Here is a 25,731-nt window from a genome sequence, read left to right as displayed (position 1 = left end):
GGTTTGTTATTCCATAGCACTTCTCACTGCACCTCAGAGTGGGGCTGACTTCTGAGGACTTGGTGGACAGGAAGATAAAATGAAGAGGAGACACCTTTGCTAGCTCAACAACATGATGCCGCGTGCTATCTTCTTGCATCCCTACACCGTATCCGTTCTAGGGGAATAACACATCAGTTCAGGTAACTTCATAGCTAACCATGCTACACTTCTCAAAAGTCCGTTGGTAATTACAGTTTAAATTTTGGTCCCTGTGATTCTCTGGTTACAGAAGAATCCAGTCTTCATGCTAGCAGGAATCCCAGTTTGGAGAACAAAGACGTAAGGGTCAGAGGAAGTAATAGAAAGGCCTGCCCTCTCACCTGGTTGGAATTGACATTAGAGTTATGGAAACTGGCAATCTTCTTGCCCAGGAATATGAGCAGTGAGGAGCTCACCAAAGCTAAGAAGAAGGCTTCTAAAATAATTTCCTGAAGAATGTTGAAGTCTGGCGTTACAGGATACAGGAAGCTGGAATAAAATGGAATCATTCCTGGAGAACAGGAATCATTTATTGGCACCTCCCCAACTCCATCTGTATTATACAGTGCAGGCCCCGATGCTTCAAAATAATAACAATAACAGAGATAAGAACAATTGAGGCAGCAGCCTGCCAAAGCTGCCTGCAAACTAAGCCAACTTACAAAAACCACTAAGAGGCCATGCTCAGCTCTCTTCTAGTTCAAGGTTTTTGCCATGTAGCAATGGGAACAAACAGAACAGGCAAAACCCACAAAGACTGATGAGAAATGGTTTATTTACAGTACTTGAGACCATACCAGTGGCCAAACAATAGGCAGATATCACACCAAGATGGTTTAGAGCTAAAAATCTCAGTGTATTCCCCTCTATTCACACTCAAATTTTATAGGGTGTAATTTTAGTCATTTTCCTTTATACAAATTACTTCCAATTCTACCTACACCTTCCTTCCTGAGGTTTTATTTTCCTTCAAGTTTTTGCTATTGTGGTAAAAAACAGGTAACATGAGATTTACCATCTTATGCATTTTTAATTGTACAGATCAGTGGTATTAAGTACACTCATAACATGCAACCATCACCGTCATCAATTCCATAACTCTTTTCATCATGTATAACTCTCCATTTCACCCTCCCCCCAACTCCGGCAACCATCATTCTATTCTTGGTCTTGATGATTTTCACTACTCTACGTACCTCATATAAGTGAAAAAGACTGTATTTGTCTTTTTGTGACTGGCTTATTTTATCTAGCACAATGTCCTCAGCGTTCATCCTGGTTGCAGTACACATAAAAATGACCTTCCTTTTTAAGGCTGGATAATAGTTTACTGTATGAATGTATGTACATTTTGCTTATCCATTCATCTGCTGATGGACATGGTTTCTTCCGCATTTTTGCTACATGAATAATAATGCCACAACGTGGGTGCACAAATAAACTGAGACCCTGCTATACATTCAGAAGTAGAATTGCTGCCTCACATGAAAATTCTGTTTTTAATTTTTTGAGGATGTGCCATACTGCTTGCCACAGTAGCTGTACTATTTTACCTTTTTTACTAACAGGGCACAAGGATTCCATTTTCTCACATCCTTACCAACACTTGCTATTTTGTCTTTTTTTTTTGTCTTTTTTTTTTTTTACATCCTAGTGGGTGTGTGAGGTATTATCTCATTGTAGTTTTGATTTGCATTTCCCAAGTGATAATGGTGCTGAATGTCTTACCTCCTGCTTATTGCCCATCTGTATATCTTTTTTGGAAAAATGTCAAGTCCTTTCCCCATTTTTTCAATCAGGTGGAGTTTTCTGTTGTTGCTTATCAGGAGTTTTCTATATATATTGAATATTAATCCTTATCAGTTACTTGATTTGCAAATATTTCCTCCTATTCTGTGGGTTACTTTTTTACCCTGTTAATTGTGCCTTTTGATGCATGAAGTTTTTAATTTTCATGAAGTCTAATTCATCTATTTTCTTTTGTTGCCTATACCTTTGGTGTTATATCCAAGAAATCACTGCCAAATACAATGTATGAAGCTTTTGCCCCATGTTCACTTCTAAGAGTTTTACAGTTTTAGGTCTTGCATTCAGTTCTTTGATCAATTTTGAGATAATTTTCATATATGGTTTTAGGTAAGAATCCAGCTTTAATCTTTTGCATATGGATACCCATTTTTCCCAGGACCATTGTTGAAAAGATAGACCTCTCCCCATGTGGTCTTGACATTGTTGTCATTTGACCACGTATGTGAGGGTTTATTCCTGAGCTCTCCATTCCCTTGGTCTGTATGTGTATCTTTATGCTGGTACCGCAATGTTTTTGATTGATGTTGCTTTGTAGTAAGTTTTAAAATTAGGAAGTGCGAGTCCTCCAACTTTGTTAATCTTTTTCAGAATTGTTTTGACTATTTGGTGCTCTTTGAAATGAGAGCACCAAATGAATTTTATAAAATTCATATAAAACAATTTTATATGAATTTTATTCCATATGAGGTTTTTTATTTCTGCAAAAACTCCATTGGGATTTTGATAGGGATTGATTTGAATCTGCTGACTGCTTTGGGATGTAACTCCATTTATTAATGTTTAATTTCTCTCACCAACGTTTTGTAGCTTTCATTGTGTAAGACTTTCACCTCCTTGGTTAACTCCTAAGTATTTTATTCTTTTGATACTATTGTAAATGGAATTGTCTCTATAATTTTCTGTTCAGATTGCTCATTGTCAGTCTACAGAAAAGTTGTCTCTTTTTGTGTATTGGCTTTGCATCCAATGGCTACCTGCTAAATTTGTTTATTTGTTCTAACAATTTTTTGTATGTGGAATCTTTAGGGTTTCCATATATAAACTCAAACGATCACAAAGAAAGGTAATTTTACTTCTTCCTTTCCTATGTGGATGCCCTTTTTTAATACCTCATCGCTCTGGCCAGCACTTCCTGTACTATGTTGAATACAGGCAGTGAAAGTGGGCATCCTTGCCTTGTTCCTCATCTCAGAGGAAAAGCTTTCAGCCTTTCAGCATTGAGTGTGATGTTTGCTGTAGATTTTTCATATATAGCTCTTTAAATTTAACGTCTATCTTGTCAGACATCAGTGTACCCACTCCTATCTTTAGGTTACTACTTACACAGAATATTTTTTCTCTTTCTTTCACTTTCAGTCTGTGTCTTTGGATCTAACGTGTGCCTCTTGCAGACAGCATGTTGTTGAATCACGTGTTTTTATCCATTCTGCCAATCTCTGTCTTTTGCTTGGACAGTTTAGCCCATTTACATTTAAAGTTATTGCTGATTGCTTAATTTGTCCTTTATTTACTGTATTACTGGTTTCTTTTGTGTTTAGCTGATTTTTTTATTTCTTAAAATGTGTCTGTTATTTATGTTCTCTTTATTGAGATACAGTTGACAAATAAAATGGTAAGGTCTTTAAAGTGTACAATATGATAATTTGATATTTAGTTGATTTTTTTATAGTGAAGTGTTTAAATTTCTAATTTCCTTTTGTATATTCTATAGCTATTTTCTTTGTGGTTGTCATGGGGATTACACTTAATGTCCTAAAGTTATAACACTCTAATTTGAATTTATACCAGTTTAACTTCAGTAACATACAAAAACTCTGTGCCTTTACCGCTCTATTCTCACCCCTTGTGGCTATTGGTTTTGGTCACAAAATTACATCACATATATTGTATACTCTGAAACATAAATAATTCTTGTAAATGCATTAGTCTCTTAAATTATGTAGAAGTCAAAATGTGGAGCTAAAAAAGCATTGTAACAATAATAGTAACTTTTGTAAATGCCCAATATTTACTTTTATTGAGATATTTATTTTTTCATACAGCTTCGAGTTACTCTCTAGGGTCCTTTCATTTCACTTTGCAGGACTCCCTTGAGCACTTGTTGCAGGGTAGGTCTAGTGGTAGTGAACTCCCTCAGTGTTTGTTCATCTGGGACCGTCTTAATTTCCTCTTCACTTGAGAAGGACAATTTTGTGGGATATAGGATTCCTTTTTAAAAATTAAAAAAAATTAAATTTATTTTTAAGTATTTTTCATCAATGATGCTATTACAGTTTTTCCGGTTTTCCCCCTTTGTCCCCCTATGCCCAGCACCCCCTTTCCTCCAGCAGTGTCCCCCCTTAGTTCGTGTCCATGGGTCAGGCATATAAGTTCTTTGGCTTCTCCATTCCCTGTACTATTCTTAACATCCCCCCGTCTATTTTGTTCCTACCAGTTATGCTTCTTATTCCCTGTACTTTCCCCTCCATTCTCCTCTTTTCACCTCCTAGCTGATAACCCTCCAAATGATTTCCACGTCTATGATTCTGTTCCTGTTCTAGTTGTTTACGTAGTTTGTTTTGGTTTTTTTAGATTCAGCTGTTAATAGTTGTGAGTTTGCTGCCTTTTTAATGTTCATAGTTTTGATCTTCATTTTCTTAAATAAGTCCCTTTAACATTTCATACAATAATGGCTTGATGACAATAAATTCCTTTAGCTTTACCTTCTCTGGAGAGCACTTAATCTGCCCTTCTATTTTAAATGATAGCTTTCCTGGATAGAATCATCTTGGTTGTAGGTCATTGCTTTTCATCACTTTGGATACTTCTTGCGAGTCTCTTCTTGCCTGAAAAGTTTTTGTGTTTTTTTTGAGAAAACAGCTGACAGTCTCATGGGAACCCCTTTGTAGGTAATGCTCTTCCTTTTTCTTGCTGTTTTTAATATTCTCTGTTTATCCTTAACCTTTGGCATTTTAATTATGATGTATCTTGGTGTGGTCCTTTTTGGGTCCAACTTATTTGGGATTCTCTGTGCTTCCTGAATTTGTATGTCTATATCCTTCACCAGATTAGGGGAGGTTTTTTTTCATCACTTTTTCAAATAAGTTTTCAATTTCTTGCTCTTTCTCTTCTCCTTGTGGCACCCTTATGATTCAGATGTTGGCACTTTTGGAGGTATCCCAGAGTCTTTTTATACTCTCCTTGTTCTTTTTTGAATTCTTGTTTCTTCATTCTGTTTTGATGGAATGTTTGTCTTCCTTAAGTTCCAAATCATTGATTTGAATCCTGGCTTCCTTCCCTTCACTGCTAGTTCCCTGTGGATTTTTCTTTATTTCACTTAGCGTAACCTCCATTTCTTCCCTTATGTTTTTGCCATACTCAGTGAATTCCTTGAGTATCTTTATCACTAGTGTTTTGAACTCTGCATCTGATAAATTGGCTATCTGTTTCATTTAGTTTTTTTCCCCCTGCCTTGGGGTTTTATTCTGTTCTTTCATTTGGTCCATATTTCTTTGTCTCCTCAACTTGGCACCCTCCCAGTATTTATTTCCATATATTAGGTAGAGCTGCTTTGACTCCCTAACTTAGGGAAACTGTTAAGCTGTAAGGGGCAGAGCCTTAGGTATTCTCCAGGGTGGTGCAACAGGCTTCACTACTTTGTGGTACTGTGTGTTGAGGATTGGAGAGGGGACAGTGCCACTGACTGGCTTTACTTGCCCCATTCCAGTCACTTCACCCACTTTCTGTATGCAACTGGTGCCCTTCTAGCTGTTGCCCTGGTGGTAGTTCCTAGAGTGGGTGGGTTTGTGTACACTCTAGATCCACGAAGACCCTTTAAACGGACTCTCCTGAGAAACTGGCAGTTTCTTGCGCTGCCCCAGCCCCGACTTGTTTTTACAGCCAGAAGTTGTGAGGCTCTATCTTCCTGGCACGGGAACCCTGAGCTGTGTGGTCTGGCCTGTGGCTGAAATTGCTCACTGCCAAGGTCTCCCTGCCAGTTTTTATCTACCACATGTGAATGCGGAATAGCCTGTTCCACCACTGCTGCAATTGACACATTTCCATGCTGCACTGTGCCCTCTCTGCCCTGGCTCCCGTCTCCGCCCCTCCTACCAGTCTGGATGAATATGCCTTCTTTAAATCAGTGGTTGTCAGACTTCCATATGGTTTGATTTCCTGGCAGTTCTGGGGTTTTTTTTGTTTTGTTTTGAGATTAGTTGTGATTCTTCTTGTGGTTGTGCAAGGAGGTGAAGCATGTCTACCTATATTTCCATCTTTACTGGAAGTCCTAGGATTCTTGATTGATCCTTTTTTTCTTTTAGTATTTTGAATATGTTGACCTAATACACTGTGTTCTCTAAAGTTCCTGACAAGAAATCTGCTCATTTTTTTTAATATGGAGAAGCTCCTATGTGTCATAAGTCACTTCTCTCCTGCTGCTTTCAAGATTCTCTCTTTGTCTTTGGAAAGTTTGATTAATGTTTCTAGGTGTGGATCTCTTTGAGTTCATCTAACTGGGAATTTGTTCAGCTTCTTAGATGTTTATATTCATGTCTTTCATCAAATCGGGGGTGTTTTCAGCCATTATTTCTTCAAATGTTCTCTGTACCCCTTTCTCTTCTGCCTCTCAGACTCCCATGATGTGTCTATTGGTCTTCTTGACGATGTCCTGGAGGTGCCTTAGGCTTTGTTCACTTTTCTCCAATCTATTTTTTTCCTGTTCCTTAGACTCAATAATTTTCATAGTTCTATCTTCCAGTTCACTGATTCTTTTGACTACTCAAATCTGCCTATGGATACCTCTATAGCCATGTGTTGCATAATGATGGTGATACATTCTGAGAAGTGTGTCATTAAGTGATTTCATCATTGTGCAAACATTATATTGTGAAAACACTGTAGATGGTACAGCTAACCACAAACCTAGGCTATATGGTACAGGCCTATTGTTCCTAGGCTACAAACCTGTACAGCATGTTATTGTACCGAGTACTATAGGCATTGTAACACAATAGTAAGTACTGGTGTGTCTAAATATATCTAAACATAGAAAAGGTACAGTAAGAATGTGGTATAAAAGATAAAATATGGTACATTTGTATAGGGCACTTACCATCAATGGAGCTTGCAGGACTAGAAGTTGCTCTGGGTGAGTCAGTGAGTGAGTAGTAAGTGAAACGAAGGCCTAGGACATTACTGTACACTGCTGTATACCACCCAGTACACGTAGGTGTGTAAAGTATACAGCAGTGTACAGTAATTTTAGCTACACTAAATTTCTAAAAAAGTAATTTTTCTTTAATAATAAATTAACCTTAATTTACTATAAACTTTTTACTTTATAAACCTAAAATGTTTAATTTTGACTATTTTGTAATAACCCTTACCTCAAAAACATATAATCACACCATCCAACTGTACAAAATATTTTCTCACTTTATATCCTTATTCTACAACTTTTCTATTTTTAAAGTTTTTTTTCTTTTTAAACTTTTTGGCTAAAAACTAAGACACAAACACACACGTTAGCCTAGGCTTATATTGGGTCAAGATCATTAGTATTACTGTCTTCCACCTCCACATATTGTCCCACTGGAGGGTCTTCAGGGGCAATAACACGCACGAAGCTGTCCTCTCCTATGACAACATGCCTTCTTCTGGAACACCTCCTGCAGGACCGGCCTGAGGCTCTGCTTCAGGAGGTGTCACTCTTTTCAAAAATTTTGCCCATTGTGGTTTGCTTGGTTTGTTTCTTTTTTTCATCATAATTTGATTATAAGTAGATAATGCACCATGGACATTTCTATTAATAAAAACCTTTTGGTGTTGGGTCTAGGTTTTCAAGAAGCTTGTTAAAGTCTGCAAAACTTTTGTTAAATTCTTCACTGTTAGTTTTGTTGAGAGTTCATATTTTTCTGCAGTTTCCTTTTCTCTTGCCCATTCTTCAGCTATGTGATCCTGTTCCAGTTCCAACAATTCCTCATTAGTTAATTCCCCAGGAACTGCCTCTGCAAGCTCCTCAATGGCAGGCATCCTCACCCACACCCAGGTTGAAGTTGTTTTCCAGCTAAACCACAACCTTGCTGGTTTTTGTAATCTCCTTATCCTTGGAAAATACTTTGAAGTCATGGAAAAAATTCTGAGTGTCTTCTTCCAGATGCTGTTCATACACTCCTTGGTGACATGACCCCGAGTCTAAGCCAGGTTCTTGATGTAGTCATATATGTTGTGTTCCTTCCAGAATTGCATCGTTGTCTTCTTAGCAGCTTTGTGAGTTGCAGCAATAGCCTGAGCAAAGGTCTTTCTCAAGTAGTAGGCCTTAAAAGCTGTTGTAACTCCTTAATCCATTGGTTGAGTCAAAGAGGTGAAGTTTGGAGGGCGAAATACCGCTTTGATATTGGGATGAAGATCGCCAATAAAAGGAGCATATTTGGGGGCATTATCAACTATTAGCAAAATCTTGAGAGGTATGTTATTCTCCAAACAGTACTCCTCCATCGTGCTGGTGTAGTGATCCAGGAAGACATCGTAGAAGAGGATCTGGGTCATCTGGTATGTGTGGCTCCTGCTGTGCGCTGGCAGTGTGTGCATACCGACATGCTGGAAGGTCCCAGGGTTCTCAGGGCGCTAGGTCACAAAGGATTTCGATTTTTTGGCCTGCAACATCACCCCCAACCAAGGCTGTTATCCTGTCTTAAAGACCTTGAAACCTGCAATTGCTTGGCCTCCTATGGATGGAAGTTCTTTCAGGCATCCATTTCCAGAATAGGGAGGTCTTTTATCCACAATGAATATTTGTTCTGGAAAATACTTTTCCTCCACAATCAGCTTACTTAGATTTTCCTTCACATCAGCACTCATAGAACTTACCACTCACTTTCACATTGTGTAATGAATGTCGAATCATTTAAGATGCCCAGAGCTAGCAGTAAATGAAACACTGTAGTTGGGTCCAGTCTTTTCTCTCAAGATCACACACTTTCTGCTGTGGCCCTGATTGTCATGGTGCTAAGAGAGATACATACAATTCTGTATCTGGTCTCCAATTCTGGTTATTAGAAGTTTCTCTATGTCTGATGTAGCCTTTCTTGAGCTTTTGTTAGTCTTGTTGCCTTCAAGGAACTAGACTGTCTAACAGGTACCATGATTTCATTCTTGCTTTTCAAGATCATGGCTGTGGTGGAATGGAACATGACTGACTTGCGAGCAGTAACCATCACTGATTTTCCACCTTCGCTTTTAAATTTTAATCACTTTTAATTTTGCATACAGGTTAATCATTCAGCATGGCCTCTTACTGAAAACTCTAACAGTGTATTTTGTCTGCTTAGTGACCACAATGAATGGAAACACAAGATTAAATCAAGCACAAAAGAAATAGATGCAGTCAGAGGTGTGGTAAACATGAAATGTATGAGGCTGCTGCTGGCATAACACAGTACACTGTTTTACAGCAATTTTTTTGTAAGTAGAAAGACTATGCTCTAAAATAACAATAAAAATATAGAATGAAATATAGATAAACCAATAGCAATCATTTATTATCAGTATCAAGTTTTACGTACTGTTCTTCATTGCATGTGCTATTACTTTCTTTCATATGGCGGCAGCGTGGCAGGTCTGTCTACACCAGTATCACCACCAGCACGTGAGTGAGGTGTTGTGCTACAGCGCTAGGATGGCTGTGATGTCACTAGATAATAGAAAATTTTCACGTCCATTATAAGCTTATGGGACCACTGTCACATGTGCAGTTTATTGTTGAAATATCATTATGTGGCATGTGATTGTAGTGAATTTTTTATTTCAGTTACTATACTTCACAGCCCAAGACTTCTTTTTTTTTGATATTTCCATTTTGTTTATACATTATTTTCTTGACTTTATCCATCTCTTCCTTTAGCTCTTTGAGTATCTTGAAGACAGTTGTTTTAAAGTCTTTGGTAGACCTGCCACTGGGTCTTTTTCACGACAGTTTTCTTTTTAAATCCTCAGTCAACTATATGTTTATTGATTTTTAGAGAGAGGAGAAGAGGGAGAGAGAAACATCAATGCAGGAGAGAAACATTGATCAGTTGCCTCCAGTATGTGTGCTGACCAGGGATCAAACCTGTATCCTTCTGGTGCACAGATTAATGCTCCAACCAACTGAGCCACCCAGCCAGGGCAGGGGTGGGGTGGCTGTTGATTTACTTTGTTTCTTTGAATGGGCCATACTTCCTATTTCTTTGAATGCCTTGTAATTTTTGTTGAACACTGGACATTTAAATCCCATAATGTGGTAATTCTGGAAATTAGATTCTCTTCCTTCCCAGGGTTTGCTGTTTATGTACTGGGTTTTTTGTCGCTGTTGTTCTAGGCTGTTGCCATGGCAAGGATTAGCCTGAGGTGTAAAGGTAAGGTCTTGTCTGGTCTTTTCTGAGCCATTCTCTGGGCATGTGTGGGTACTTTCTAATTTTCCCTGCATATGCAGTTGTTTTTCTAATGTCCTAATTTTTCATGTCTGACTTCCAAAAGAGAAAATGAAAAGGAAAAGGGGGGCTCTGGCTCTTTAAATACTATGGAAGTCACTTCAGTCAGAGAGCTGTGCAGGGCTTGCAACAGTGGGGTGAGTGCAAAAAAACNATATAGAATAAAATATAGATAAACCAATAACAAACATTTATTATCAGTATCAAGTTTTACATACTGTTCTTCATTGCATGTGCTATTACTTTCTTTCATATGACAGCAGCGTGGCAGGTCTGTCTACATCAGTATCACCACCAGCACATGAGTGAGGTGTTGTGCTACAGCGCTAGGATGGCTGTGATGTCACTAGATAATAGAAAATTTTCACATCCATTATAAGCTTAGGGGACCACTGTCACATGTGCAGTTTATTGTTGAAATGTCATTATGTGGCATGTGATTGTAGTGAATTTTTTTTTAAATATTTTGGTTTTTTTATTTATTTTTAGAGAGAGGGGACAGGAAGGAGAAAGAGTGGGAGAGAAACATCAATGTGTGGTTGCCTCTCATGGGTCCCCCACTGGGAACCTGGCCTGCAACCCAGGCATGTGCCCTGACTGGGAATCGAACCGGCGACCCTCTGCTTCACAGGCCTGCACTCAATCCACTGAGCCACACAAGCCAGGGCCTGTAGTGAATTTTTTATTTCAGTTACTGTACTTCACAACCCAAGACTTCTTTTTTTTAGGTTTTCTTTTTTTTTATATTTCCATTTTGTTTATACATTATTTTCTTGACTTTATCCATCTCTTTCTTTAGCTCTTTGAGTATCTTGAAGACAGTTGTTTTAAAGTCTTTGGTAGACCTGCCACTGGGTCTTTTTCACGACAGTTTTCTTTTTAAATCCTCAGTCAATGATATGTTTATTGATTTTTAGAGAGAGGAGAAGAGAGAGAGAGAAACATCAATGCAGGAGAGAAACATTGATCAGTTGCCTCCAGTATGTGTGCTGACCAGGGATCAAACCTGTAACCTTCTGGTGCACAGATTAATGCTCCAACCAACTGAGCCACCCAGCCAGGGCAGGGGTGGGGTGGTTGTTGATTTACTTTGTTTCTTTGAATGGGCCATACTTCCTATTTCTTTGAATGCCTTGTAATTTTGTTGAACACTGGACATTTGAATCCCATAATGTGGTAATTCTGGAAATTAGATTCTCTTCCTTCCCAGGGTTTGCTGTTTATATACTGGCTTTTTGTCGCTGTTGTTCTAGGCTGTTGCCATGGCAAGGATTAGCCTGAGGTGTAAAGGTAAGGTCTTGTCTGGTCTTTTCTGAGCCATTCTCTGGGCATGTGTGGGTACTTTCTAATTTTCCCTGCATATGCAGTTGTTTTTCTAATGTCCTAATTTTTCATGTCTGACTTCCAAAAGAGAAAATGAAAAGGAAAAGGGGGGCTCTGGCTCTTTAAATACTATGGAAGTCACTTCAGTCAGAGAGCTGTGCAGGGCTTGCAACAGTGGGGTGAGTGCAAAAAAACTGGCTGCACCTCTGTGATCAAAAAAGCAATCAATGATCAGAGCAACCAATCAGATCTTTTATACTTGGAGAACGGGGCCCTTTTTGCCCACCCAAACTCCTGCAAGTCGTGTGCAAGCTGCTCCAGGAACACATGCATGCTGCCTGCCACGAGGATGGGGAGGCGGGTGGTAGCTGCTTCTGTGCTAGGAGCTCACATTAACTAAAATTACACAATGTACCATCTGAACTTTCCCCTTGAAGCTGTGAGTCTTTGATAGGCTCCAGAGTTCCAAAACAGTTACAACGTCATTGCGCCAGTGACACTGTTGCTCGGGTGGAGAGACAGATTCCTGGTGTCTCCTGCTCCACCAGCTCCCAGAATCTTCTCTAACCTCCTGTCGTTCTGAAGTCAACAGAATTTTCAGACTTGTTCAGTTTGCTGGTGGTCATGGTCATCTGATTCTGCTAAGTCAATACGGTTCTGTTTCTGCTAAGATCATGTATATAAAACATTGCCAAGCACTTATAAGCATAATATATCTCCTTCCATATTGTTAACTAGGAAACTCTCCTTGAGACAGTAAAATTTCTTCTTTTTCAGTATAACTGCGAGATTGCTCATCAGAAGATTTATGACCACCCTAATTCTTATAAGAAAGGGTGCTTGTTTGTTTGTTTGTGTGTGGGTTTAGTAATTTTACTGTTGCCCAGCGTATTTGTTGAGTCAGCTCTGTGTAGATTTCAGGCTGTGATTTCTTAGGGATCAGAATCTATGTTTTTGGTCTCCTTTATATGCATGGAACATACATAGTACCACTCATAAATGTTTGATCTTCTATTTCAAAAGTGGAAAATTTTCAAACATTTACAAAATAGTAGTATAATGAACCCTGGTGTACCCAAAACTGACTTTCAACACTTAACAATTTATAACCAATTTTATTGTATCTGTACTCCTACCCAAGGCCTATCCCAATGTTATTTCAAAATAAATCCCAGGTATTAGTAGTTTAATTGTAAATATTTCAGTGTACCTCTTTAAAAGATATACACAAAAAGTTGTTACCAATTTCTTAATGCTATAAAACATACAATTCATGTTCAAATTTCTCCAATATGTCATAAACATAAATTTTACAGTGTGTTCAAATTAGAATCCAAATAAAGGCCATACATTACAATTGATTGCTAAGTCTCAGATCTCTTTTAAGCTTTAGGTTCCCTCTACATATCTTTGTGGGGTTTTTTCCTCCTATTTTTTTTATTGTTGTTGAGGAAACCTGGTCATTGGTCCTACATACTTTCCCACAGTCTAGATTTTGCTGATTGTATTCTTGTCCTTTAATGTATTCTCTTCCTTACCTTTCTTGTAAATTGGTAGTTAGCCCTTCAGGTTGGTCAAATATGGGATGGGGCAAAAATACTTCAGAGGTGATGGTATATACTTCTGTCAGAGGCACACAATGTCTAGTTGCCTTTTATTTAAAAAGATTTTGCTTATTTATTTTTAGAGAGTGGGGGAGGGAGGGAGAAAGAAAGGGAAAGAAACATTGATGTGTGAGAGAAACATAGATTGGTTGATTGGTTTCCTCTTGCACACACCCCAACGGGGGACCGGGCAGCAACCGCTGGCATGTGCCAGGAATCAAGTGGGTGGCCTTTCACTTTGCAGGATGATGCTCGACCAACTGGGCCACACCGGTTAGGTCTAATTGTCTTTTTTAAAAGATATATTTGATATAGAATATTGTATTAGTTTAGGGTATAAAACATAATGACTTGATATTTGTATGTATTGTGAAAAGGTCACATTAAATCTAGTTAACATGTTACCACACATAGCTACAACTTTTTTCTGTGGGATGAGAACCTTTAAGATATACTATCTTAGCAACTTTCAAATATATGATGCAATAGTATTAACTATAGTATAGACTATGTTATACAGTGTATACAGTGTATACTAATCATGTATACAGTGTATACTAACCGTGTATACAGTGTATACTAACCATGCTATACATTACATCTCCATGACTTATTTCTTTTATAACAAGTTTGTACCTTTTTGACCCCCTTCACCCATTTCACCATTCACCACTCCCCACCACCAGCAAGTACCAATCTGTTCTCTGTATCTATAAGCTTAGCTGTTTTTGTTTATTTATTTTTTGATTCCACATATAACTGAGATCATATGGTATTTGTCTTTCTCTCTCTGACTTATTTGACTTAGCACAATGTTCTCAATGTTATCTATGTTTCGAATGGCAAGATTTCCTTCATTTTTATGGCTGAATAATGTTCCATCATGTATTTATACCACATTTTCTTTATCAATTCATCTATCAATGGATACGATCATTGTTTCCATGTCTTGGTTATTGTAAATAATGCCACAGTGAATATGGGGATGCATCTGTCTTTTTGAGTGACTGGTTTCATTTCTTTTTGGGTAAATACCCAGAAATGAAATCACTAGATCATATAGTACTTCTATTTTTAATTTTCTGAGAAACCTCCATGTTCACCCTCAGTGCTCAAGGGTTCCCGTTTCTCCACATCCTTCCCAATACTTGTCATTTCATGTGTGTTGTTTTAAAATAATAGTCATTCTAACAGGTGTGGGTGACATCTCATTGTGGTTTTGATTAGCATTTCTTGATGATTAGTGATACTGACCACATTTTCATGTTCCTATTTGCCACCTGTATGTCTTCATTGGAAAAATGTTTATCATATCTTCTTCCCACTTTTGAATGAAATTGATTTTTTGCTACTGAATTGTATGAATTCTTTATATATTTAAGATATTAACCCCTTATCAGGTATATACTATGCAAATATTTGCTCACATTTGACATACTGCCTTTTCATGTATTTTATTTTTTATTGCTGTGCTATTACAGTTGTCCCAATTTTTTTGCTTTTTCATTTTCTTTGATAGTATTATTTGCTGTGCAGAAGGTTTTTAGTTTGATGTAACCCCCACCTGTTTATTTTGGGGTTTTTTTGCCCTTTCTTTTAGAGTCAGATACAAATAAAATCACCATCAAGATCAATATCAAGGAGCTTACTGCTTATGTTTTCTTCCAGGAATTTTATTATTTTACTTCTTAAATTTAAGTCTTATTCAATTTTGAGTTAATTTTTTTGGCCCAGTTTCATTCTTTTGTATGTGGCTGTCTACTGTTCCCAACATCATGTATTCAAGAGACTGTCTTCCCCTTTGTATATTCTTGGAACTCTGTTATAAATGAATTGATCATATATGCATGGGTGTATTTCTGGGCTCTTTATTCTATTGCTTTGACCTATGTGTGTGTGTTTATTCTTTTTAAGTATATTTTATTGATTATGCTATTACTATTGTGCCAATTTCTCCACATTTGTCCCCTTCTGCCTGGTACCCTCCTTTGCTCTAGCAATCCCTCTCCCTGCCTTAGTTCATGTCCATGGGTCCTGCGTGTAAGTTCTTTGACTTCTCCATTTCCTATGCTATTCTTAACCTCCCCCTATTTTTACCTACCCATTGTGCTTCCTAATCCCTGTACCATTTCCCCCATTCTCACCCTCCCCCTCCCAGCTAATAACCCTCCAAATGATCTCCATACTTATGATTCTGTTCCTGTTCTGGTTGTTTGCTTAATCTTTTTTTTAAAGATTCAGTTGTTGATAGTTATGCATTTGTTGCATTTTTAATGTTTATAGTTTTGATCTTCTCCTTTTTCTTAAATAAATCATTTGAACATTTCATGTAATAATAGCTTGGTGATGATAATTTCCTTTAGTTTCACCTTTTCTGGGATGCACTTTATCTGCCCTTCCATTCTAAATGATAGCTTTGCTGGATAGAGTGACCTTGGATGTAGGGCCTTGGCTTTCATCACTTTGAATACTTCTTGCCAGTCCCTTCTTGCCTGCAAAGTTTCTTTTGAGATATCAGCTAACAGTCTTATGGGAACTTCTTTGTAGATAACTCTGCTTTTCTCTTGCTGCTCTTAAGACTCTCTGTTTATCTTTAACCTTGACATTTTAATTATGATGTGTCTTGGTGTGGTCCTCTTTGGGTCCAACTTGTTTGGGACTTTGTGCTTCCTGGACTTGCATGTCTATTTCCTTCACCAAAATAGGGAAGTTTTCTTTCATTATTTTTTCAAATAAGTTCTCAATTTCTTGCTCTTCCTCTTCTTCCAGCATCACTATGATTCAGAAGATGTCATGTTTGGAGAAGTCCCAGAACCTTCATATACTGTCCTTGTTTTTCTGAATTCTTGTTTCTTCTTTCTCTTCTGGTTGAATGTTTATTTCCTCCTTATGTTCCAAATTGTTGCTTTGAATCTTGACTTTCTTCCCTTTACTATTGATTCACTGTGGATTTTTCTATATTTCACTTAGTGTAAGCTTCATTTATTTCCTTACATTTTTTCCCCTACTCAGTGAGTTCTCTGAGCATCCTCAACACCAGTGTTTTGAACTTTGCATCTGATAGGTTGGTTATCTCCATTTCATTTCATTCTTTTTTGGAGTTTTGTTCTCTTCTTTCATTTGGATCATATTTCCTTGTCCCCTCAATTCAGCAGCCTCTGTGTTTGTTTCTATGTATTAGGCAAAGCTTCTTTTACTCCCTGTCATTGTAGTGTGGCCTGTTTAGAAAAGGCACCTGTAAACTGTGTGGGGCAGAGACTTAGGAAATTGCCAGGGTTGGGCAACAGGCTTCACTGCTGTGGCTCTGTGTGGGGAGAGGGTTCAGAGAGGCGACAATGCCATTACCTGGCTTCTGGAGGTTTGCCTGGCACTTGCCCCATTTCCAGTCAGTTCATCTTCTTTCCTATGTGACTGGTGCCCTTCTATGTGCTTCCCTGGTCCTGAAACCCAGAGTGGGTGGGTTTGCATATGTTCTAAGTTCATGCAGGCACTTTAAGCTGTGGAAATCCAGCAGTTTCTTTTGCCAGCTCAACCCCCACTGGTTTTACAGCCAGAAGTAATAAGGAATTATATTCCTGGTGCTGGAACCCTGGGCTGTGCATTCTGGCCTATGGATGAGATTGCTTGCTCCCAAGATATCCTTCCCACGTTTTATTTACCACATGTAAATGTGGGACCCTCTGTTCCGCCATCACCTCTGGTACCTCTCCACACCATACCACCTCTCTGCTCTTCTCCATTACTCCATCCCCCACCTGCTTAGATGAGTGTGGCTTCTTTAAATCCATGGTTGTTGCACTTCCATACAGCTCAATTTTCTTATGGTTCTGGGTGTTATTTGTTTTGAGATCTGGTTGTAATTTTTTGTATGGTTGTGTGAGGAGGCAAAGCATGTCTACCTACACCTCCAACTTGACTGGAAGTCCTGGGTTTATTCTGATACCATACTGTTTTGATTACTATAGCTTTGTAATATAGTTGGAAATCAGAATGTGTGATGCCTCCAGCATTGTTCTTCTTTCTGAAGATTTTTTTGCCTATTTGAGGTCTTTTGAGATTCCATACAAATTTTAGGATTGTCTCTTCTATTTCTGTGAAATATGACATTGGAATTTTGGTGGGGTATTGCACTGAATGTGTAGATTGCTTTGGGTATATGAATATTTTTCCAATCTATAAACATGGAATATCTTTTCACTTATTGTATCTTCAATTTTTTCATCAATATGTTATAGTTGTTAGTGCACAGGTCTTTCACTTCCTTGGTTAAATTTATTCTTAGGTATTCTTTTTGATGCAATTATAAATGGGATTGTTTTCTTACTTTCTTTTTCTGATATTCGGTTATTGATTATCTCTTTTTGTGATGTTAGCAGATGATATGCTAGTGTTCCTTAATGGTGATATTCTAATTCTATAATTTCTTCTCCCTTTATTGAATATAATTCTTTTATAAAGTAAAATGTCTTGTTATCAATTATTTGGATACTTCAAAGAGCGGTTCTCACAGGAAACCATGATAAATACTTGATTTGTTTCCTTTATTTAACAATTTTCAAATGACATGGTTCCATAGCATTTTTCAAGGGTGTAAAAATGAGTTTATTCCTTTAGAATTTTATGTGTTCATGGATTTAAGCACATTTTATGTATTTGGCAAGTGAGAGCATCAAAGCAACATATGAATTCAATGCAATCCCTATCAAAATCCCATTGACTACTTTTTCAGAAATAGAAAAGCTGATTCTAAAATTTATGTGGAATTGTGAAGGACCCTGAATAGCCTAAAACAATTCTGAAGGGCAAAAATGAAGTTGGAGGACTCACACTTTTCCATTATAAAACTCACTTCAAAGCTGCCATAATTGAGTGGCATAGGGATAGGTACATAAGTCGACTGAAAAAAATTGAGATTCAAAAATAAACCCAAACATTAAGGGTGAATTGACTTTCAACAAGAGTGCCATCACCATTCAGTCAGGAAAGTCTCTTCACCAAATGGTGCTGGGACAACTGGACATTTAAATGTAAAAGAATAAATACAGGGTAGGGTGGGCAAAAGTAGGTTTATAGTTGTGGGTTTTCAAAACAGTTTATTCCTGTATTACTATTTATCAATTATTGTGTTATTTATTTGTATTACAACTGTAAGCCTACTTTTGGCCACCCTGTATATACAACAATAAACTTAAAATGGATCAAAGACTTAAATGTAAGACATAAAACTATAAAACTCTTAGAAGAAAACATGAGAGTAAATTTTCATGACCTTGGATTAGCCAATGGGTTCTTAAATATAATGCCAAAAACGCAAGTGACAAGAGAAAAAATAAGGTGGACTTCATCAAAATTAAAAACTTTGTGCTTGCAAAAGTCTATCAAGAAACGAAAAAGACAACCCACAGAATGGGCAAAATACTGGCAAATCATACATACGATAAGGGTGTAGTGTTCATATATAAAGAATTGCTACAATTCAACAACAAAAAGACAAATAACACACTTAAAATTGCCAAAGGAGTTGAACAGACATTTCTCCAAAAAAGATAAAAAAGATATACAAGTGACCAATAATCCCATGAAAAGATGTTCAACATCATTAGTCACTAGGGAAATGCAAACGAAAGCCAGAGTGCTATACCACTTCATATTTGCTAGAAGGGTGGTAATAAGTATAGTAACAACAACAATGGAAAAGAACTAGTGTTGACAAGGATGTGGAGAAGTCGGAACCCTGGTGGGAATGTAAAATGGTGTATGTGATGCAGCAAATCCACTCCTTGTTATATACTCAACAGAAATGAAAACAGGAGCTAAAAGAAAAACTTGCGCATAGATGATCATGGTAGCACTATTCATAATAACCAGTAGTTGAAAATAACTGAAGTGCCAATCAGCTGTTGAACAGGTTTACAAATATGGCATATCTATATAAATGAAATATTATTCAGCCATGAATAGGAATGATCCATGGTATGATATGGATAGATCTTGAAAAAATCATGCTAAGTGAAAGAAAACAGAGTCAAAAGACCACATATTGTATGATTCCACTGATACATAATATCCAGAATAGACGAAACCATAGACATAGAAATTGGTTAGTGGTAGCCAAGGGCTGTGGAGAGCGGTGAGTCAGAGTGCTGATGGGTACAGGCTTTTTGGTGCAAAGAAAATATTTTAAAATTAGTGGTGATGGTGGCACAATTTTGAGAATGTACTAAAATCCACTGAATTGTATACTTTAAAATGGTGAATTTCATGCTGTGTGAACTATCACTAAAGCTATTATTAAGAGAATATTATAAATAACATTTTATATTGCTATAAGCACATTTGACAACTTAGATTAAATGAAAATATTCTTTGAATCACTAAAACTAATAAAGCAGTCTCAAAAAGAAATAGATCAACCTGAATCACAAGCAATGATTATACAATTTGATAAAAGTTTTATTTAGTAAATAGCCTATTTAGAAATTGAATTTGTAGTTAAGAACCTTTACACTCTGAAAATGCCAGGTCTAAATACCTTCACTAAATGCACTCTACCAAATATTTAAGAAGTGATGCCAATTTTATAGAAACTTCTCTAGAAATTCAAGACCAGGAATACATTCCAAATACTTTAATGATGTCAATATTGCTCTGATACTGAAACCAGGCACAGATATTGCAAGAAAAGAAAATCTTAAGTCAATATCCCTCATGAACATACATGCAAACATTTTAAACATCATTTTAGCAAATCCATATTTAAAATTAGACTATATCATGACCAAGTGAGGTTTATCCCAGGATGCAATGTTGGTTAACATTAAAAAATCAATCATAATATTAACAGACTAAATAAAGGAAGAGAAACATTCCTGATTCGGAGGACAGTTTTTCCATAGACCTGGAGTAGAATAATCCCTTAAAAAGAACTTGGGTTCAGTTGGTGTGGCTCCGTGGTTTGAGCACTGGCCTGTGAACTGAAAGGTCACCTCCCAGTCAGGGCACATGACTAGTAGTTTGAGGGCCAGGTCCCCAGTTGGGGGCCTGTGAGAGGCAACTCACTGATGTTTTTCTCCCTCCCTTCTCCTCCTAAAATAAATAATAAAAAATCTTTAAAATGAATTTGGAAGCACAAACATGCTGTGGTTTCCATATTTCTAGATTTTAAAAAAGTTCTATGTAAAAAATAAAAGTTCTTAGTGTTGTAGAAAAGGTTTGCTATTTTAAATGTTTATTCTTCTGACTAGTCTTATCATTTTATCAAGACATAGATATTTGACTCAATAATTGATTTATTTCTGAAGTTTTGTGTAAAATCCAAATTCAGTAGAATAAACAATATATTAAATATAGTTGGGAAAATTATTTTAAAAGAAATTTTGTTATGTATTTTAATCCCTTATCTAATACAATTTTTATTATATTATGCAGCTTAAATTTCATTTTTCTTCAAGTGGCAGTACTTTTAGTACCTGAAAGAGCTACTTCTTCCTGTCTTCCCATTTCTGACCATTTTTTTGTGAAAAAAATCTAAATTCTTATTTTTTAGTATCTTTTCCTTCATTATTCAACTGTATCTATTATAATTTCCTATTTATAACATACGTATAACTTAAAAGCACCTTGGTGTTTCCTAGGTTAAGGAGCTATATAGGAATATAACTAAATGTTCAAACACAGATATTTAACTTTTTATTAAATTTCCCCCTTTTGTCCTTAAACAAATTTTTTTACTCTCACTTGAGGACATTTTTTCATTACTTTTAGAGAGAGAAGAAGGAAGAGAAACGTCAAAGCAAGAGAGAACCGTTGATTGGTTGCCTCCTATACCTGCTCGGACTGAGATTGAACCCCCAACCTAGGTATGTGCCCTGCTTGGGAATTAAACCTGTAACCTTTCCGTGAAGGGACAATGCTCCAACCAGCTGAGCCACACCAGCCAGGGCCCCTTTCTGTTCTGTTAAGAAGTTAGGTAAGAATGTGGCTGTCCTAAAGAGGTATATGGTAAATGGAATTTATTGCCTAATTTATGTTAGTAAACCTTAAATATTTAGTACGATAACAACACCAACTACTGTTTTTCCTTTCTGCTGTTCTCTGTAACATCCAATTTTTTTGATAACAGTTTAGGTTCAAAGGGGACATGGATACTGAAAGAACTAACTGAAATTGCTTTCTTTTTTCTAGTCCCTAGCAAACTTGGATAAGTAAATAATAATAAAGGAGGTTCAAAGCAACACCTAAAATTAGATTTTTGGAATGCTCACTTGTCTACTATAACCTTGAATTTTATAATAAAATATAAACAAAAGCTGACTGTGTAGTTTCTGTCACTAATAACAGAAGTATATTGAATATAATAGAGTGATAGAGTGGTTATAGTCAGATTTTGGAATTAAATAGAAATGAGCTCTTAAGGTAGCCCCACCACTGACCCAGCTGCGTGATCTTGGATGAGTAATTTAAAGTTGGTAAGTCTTTGTTTCCTCAGCCGTAAAAAGAAGATAATATCTGCCTCATAATTCATGTGAGGAGTAAGTGACATAAAATAATTATATCCTATATCAATCCCATTGTTCATGTTATTTTTTTCTGAGTAAAGAGACCAAACCTTATTTACTGTCACATTCCCTGGGGTCTGCCCACTTCCCCCCACAACTGAACAGAATTTCAGATTGATTTAGCCATCATCAGGTGTCATTGAGAACTGTAGGATACTCAGTCTGGTTTGTCAAAGTGGCCTCTTTTGTGACCCTGGGGGCCAGTGAGCATCTCTAACTCTTTACCATGCTCCCTATTGAACTGCATGAGGAAATGAACAATGCTCTTCAAAAGCCTGCCTGTGAGTCAACCAACTGCAGTATATTGCCTTTCTTAGCTACGGTGACCATCTCATCACGGTTAAAGAAATTATAACTTCCCAACAGAAGTGAGAGTGATGCCCCCTAGTCACTGGCAGGAATTATAATGTAAATTAATTGCGAGTCCCTAAGAACTCTATATGCCGCACTAGTGGAGGATATCTTTCTACTCAGAATAATAGCACAATGTTACTCAAGAACACCGATTCAGTCTAAGTGGCTGAAGACAGAGGAATGCTCATCTCATGAGCACCAAGCCCCAGGAGAGAGGCTAGGAAAACAGAGGCATCTCTTGTCCCATCCTTGGGAGTTAACCAGATAGGCATGGAGGTTGAGAAGGCCCATAATGTCTTAGGGAGAAAATGTGCGAGTCTCTCCGGTACGCCATGCCTCCAATGATTTACCTGGGAAAGGGGACCAGTTCAACTATGGGAAGAGAGTCGGAGGCTGACCAGAAAGGAAACAAGGGGGTTGTCCTAGCCCCTTTCATGAACCTCTATGTTCTAAAATGAATGTAAACTCATGACCCCAGTGGGGCTGTGGCTTAGAGACCCCTAGTGGAGAATATCAATCAAGCTATGTGGTCAGAGGCTAAAAGAAGGTAAGAGAAAGAGAAAAGTTGTCTCAAAAAATGAAATTACCAACCTATAAGGAATCATATCAATGAGCATCTTGCTGGTTTCTGTGGCCATATTTATCTTGTTTGCAAATGCGCTGAAGCCAAGAACCTGTAGGGGTTAAAAAAAAAAAGGCATACAATCATGTAAGTATTACTCTATGTATTGCGTCCAGGACTGGAGGTGCCCTTAGCTTCTGGCAGGACAGGGGATGACATGTGTGTCAGTCCCTGTGCATGAAGGCTGGAGAGAGAGGCAGGGCCCGTCTCGTGCAGCAGGGAAGGCAGAAGTCCTCCCTGACTCTTTGAGTTCCCGAAGCTCTTTGAGCACTGTAGCCTGAATGAAAAGCAGCTTCAGCCATACAGTGGGGACACATGAATGCCCCGGGCTTCTCTTTCCTTACCAACTATGAACATCTGGCAGGGGTGTCCAACCTTTTGGCAACTCTGGGCCACACGGGAGGAAGAAGCGTTGTCTTGAGCCACACATTAAATACATTGCGACATGTAATCACAAAAATATCTCATAATGTGTTAAGTAAATTTACGATTTTGTGTTGGGCTGAATTCACAGCCATCCTGGGCTGCATGGGGCCCATGGGCTGCAGGTTGGACACCTCTGATAGAGCAAATATAACCATGTTTCCAGGTAAGAGCTGTATCAAGGCCTCAGTTTTCAATAAGATGTAGGTGCGCTGTGCTCATATAAATAAGTCTTTGGGGGATTGTTGAGGTATGCTGAGAACTGTGTTACTGACTAACCTTTAATAATATGGAACAGCATTTTATAGCACAAGGAGAAAGGTCTTCAGCAAAGCAATCACTTGCCTTTTTTCCTCCCCATTCATTAATTTCTAAAGTGGCAAGTCTCCCTTTCATTTCAACCAGAAGGAAAATAGATAATCCAGCTGCTGTTGAACCTCGTAAAGACCTCACATCAAGGAAAATTATACCATGGACAATAGAGCTCAATGCCTAGGATTTAATTTTTTTATTATTGATTTTAGAGAGAGAGATTTGTTGTTCTACTTATTTATGTATTCATTGGTTGACTCCTACATCTGCCCTGACCAGGGATAGAACCCACAACCTTAGTGTGTTGGGACAATGCTCTAACCATCAGAGCTACCTGGCCAGGGCCCTCAATGCCTAGGTTTTAAAATAATAACTATACTGTTGCTTTACCCCATTTTCCTAACATATAAATCTTTCCCAGCATCTGCTCTGAGAGTTCAACCAGACCCTGAGCAGGGCGGCAGCCAGTCTAGCTGCGGTGCTGTGACCAGGTGAAGACCCCTCGGGGGCAGAAGCTCAGAATGGAGGGAAGAACCTGGATCATACCTTGAGTCAGAGAAGACAAGTTTTGTTCTTTGTGTAGTTAAGGGGCAAGAAGTGTGGCAAATAGTCAAGGAACCCTTTTATTTTCAGTGTAAAGATAATACTTGTTCATAAAGGAAAATAGAAAAAATATGAAAAATTAACAAGCAAAACTAAATCACCCAAAGGCAACTACTACTGACACTTTTTTCTTAATATTTGCTGCACAGTTTAACTACAGACATGCAAATAAATGATAAACATATAGTGTATATATGTGCAATTATATATAAAATTTCTTATAGCTATGGGACTCGAATTATTTGTCAGTAGATTCTACCTGGATCTCAGATACAGCCCTGAAAGTGTCCCTCAGATCTGAGACTACCGCCTTAAGGACAGGCCGGATTGGAGGGGGTGTGAAGGCTGGGGCTGCACATCTAAACAGCAGTTTCTTGATGGGCGCTGAGAGAAACTCTTTATGCTGCAGGCCGTAGCCACTAGCATCTTCCTTCTCCCATTTTCCTCACCAGCAGAGGAAATATGATGTCTTTTTTCCAGTTCTAAACTGCATCTCTAATCCCCGCTTTGGAGCAGAAAGTGTTCCCAATCACTTGGTGAGTGTAAAAGTAGCATATTGTAAACTTCGGTAACCTCTGAGTATAAATTAAGTCACAAAAAAGTTTAATATCTAAGTTGCAATGATTCTAGGTCTTCAAGGACTTGTGCCGCTGGGCCTCAGATTCCTCCCTCGCCTCACTTCATGGCGCACCCTAATTATTTACAGCATCCCCCAAATGGACGTCTTGGCACAGCCTGTCTGTCAGCCACAGTGAGCCCACAGCACCTCTGTGCTCTTACTTCCCTTCTTTCCTAGTTCATTGCTTTCGAGTTTGCTTGAAGGACTAGCACTACCATTCCTGTTGCTGATGTGTCTTGAGAGAGCGCTGGTTTGTGACGACATGGGTAGGTCTTGAGGGCATCATAAGTGAAATAAGCCAGACAGGGAGAAACAAATACTGCCTGGTGTCACTTATATGTGGAACCTGAAAACAAAGCCAGTCACACACAGAGAAACAGAGTAGAGAAGTGGTTGTGGTGGAGGAAATAGAAAAAAGTTGATAAATAGGTGCAGACTTTCAACTGTGAGATGAATGTGGTCTGAGGAACTAATGTGTAACATGAGGACTATAGCTGATAACTCTGTACTGTGTATTTGAAATTTGATAAAAGAATACAGCTTAAAATGTTCTCACCCCCACCCCCCAAAAAAGATGAATATGTGAAGTGATGGATGTGTTAATTAACCAGATGGGGGAATCCTCTCACAACGTACATGTATGTCAACATGATGCACAATTTAAATATTTTACAGTTTTATATGTCAGTTATACCTTGACAAAGCTGAATGAAATGAGACAGCTGATGTCTGTGATGCCATCTGCTGGTAGCTCCGAAGCCTTGGCTTCCTGAGGTACCAGAACTGGGTGGGGTTCTGGGGAAAGGAGACGTTGCTTCTGACTCCTGTCCCCAAACTCCATTTGCACATCGCCTCCTGGGTGCCCGGGCACCACTATTTGTGCACAGTGCTTTAGAAACTTTTTGTAAAAGAGGACCTTCAGCCTTTGTCCTTTGTGAATGAATAGCTTTTCAACTACTCCAAGGAAGAAAGACTATGCACCTCTAGAGAGGCAAACAGTGATGGGACAAAGCTTAGTCTCAATTTCCGAAGC

General features: G+C 38.1%; 1 protein-coding gene across 1 annotated transcript in view; it reads right to left on the bottom strand.

The window, feature by feature from the left end:
- SLC26A8 (solute carrier family 26 member 8) overlaps positions 1–25,731 on the bottom strand; it is a 77,128-nt gene that overhangs the window by 20,244 nt on the left and 31,153 nt on the right. The window contains exons 7-8 of the mRNA XM_037063316.1: positions 22,711–22,793; positions 363–510 (exon numbers count right to left, since the gene is read on the bottom strand). Coding sequence (XP_036919211.1) covers positions 363–510; positions 22,711–22,793 — 231 coding nt within the window. The remainder of the gene's footprint in view (positions 1–362; positions 511–22,710; positions 22,794–25,731) is intronic.

Source organism: Sturnira hondurensis, unplaced genomic scaffold, assembly GCF_014824575.4.
Source record: "Sturnira hondurensis isolate 20B ecotype Veracruz unplaced genomic scaffold, ASM1482457v3 Scaffold0014430, whole genome shotgun sequence".
In the NCBI taxonomy this organism is placed as follows: Eukaryota; Metazoa; Chordata; class Mammalia; order Chiroptera; family Phyllostomidae; genus Sturnira; species Sturnira hondurensis.
The sequence above is the reverse complement of the archived record's forward strand: the minus strand, read 5'-3'. Positions and strand labels throughout refer to the sequence as shown.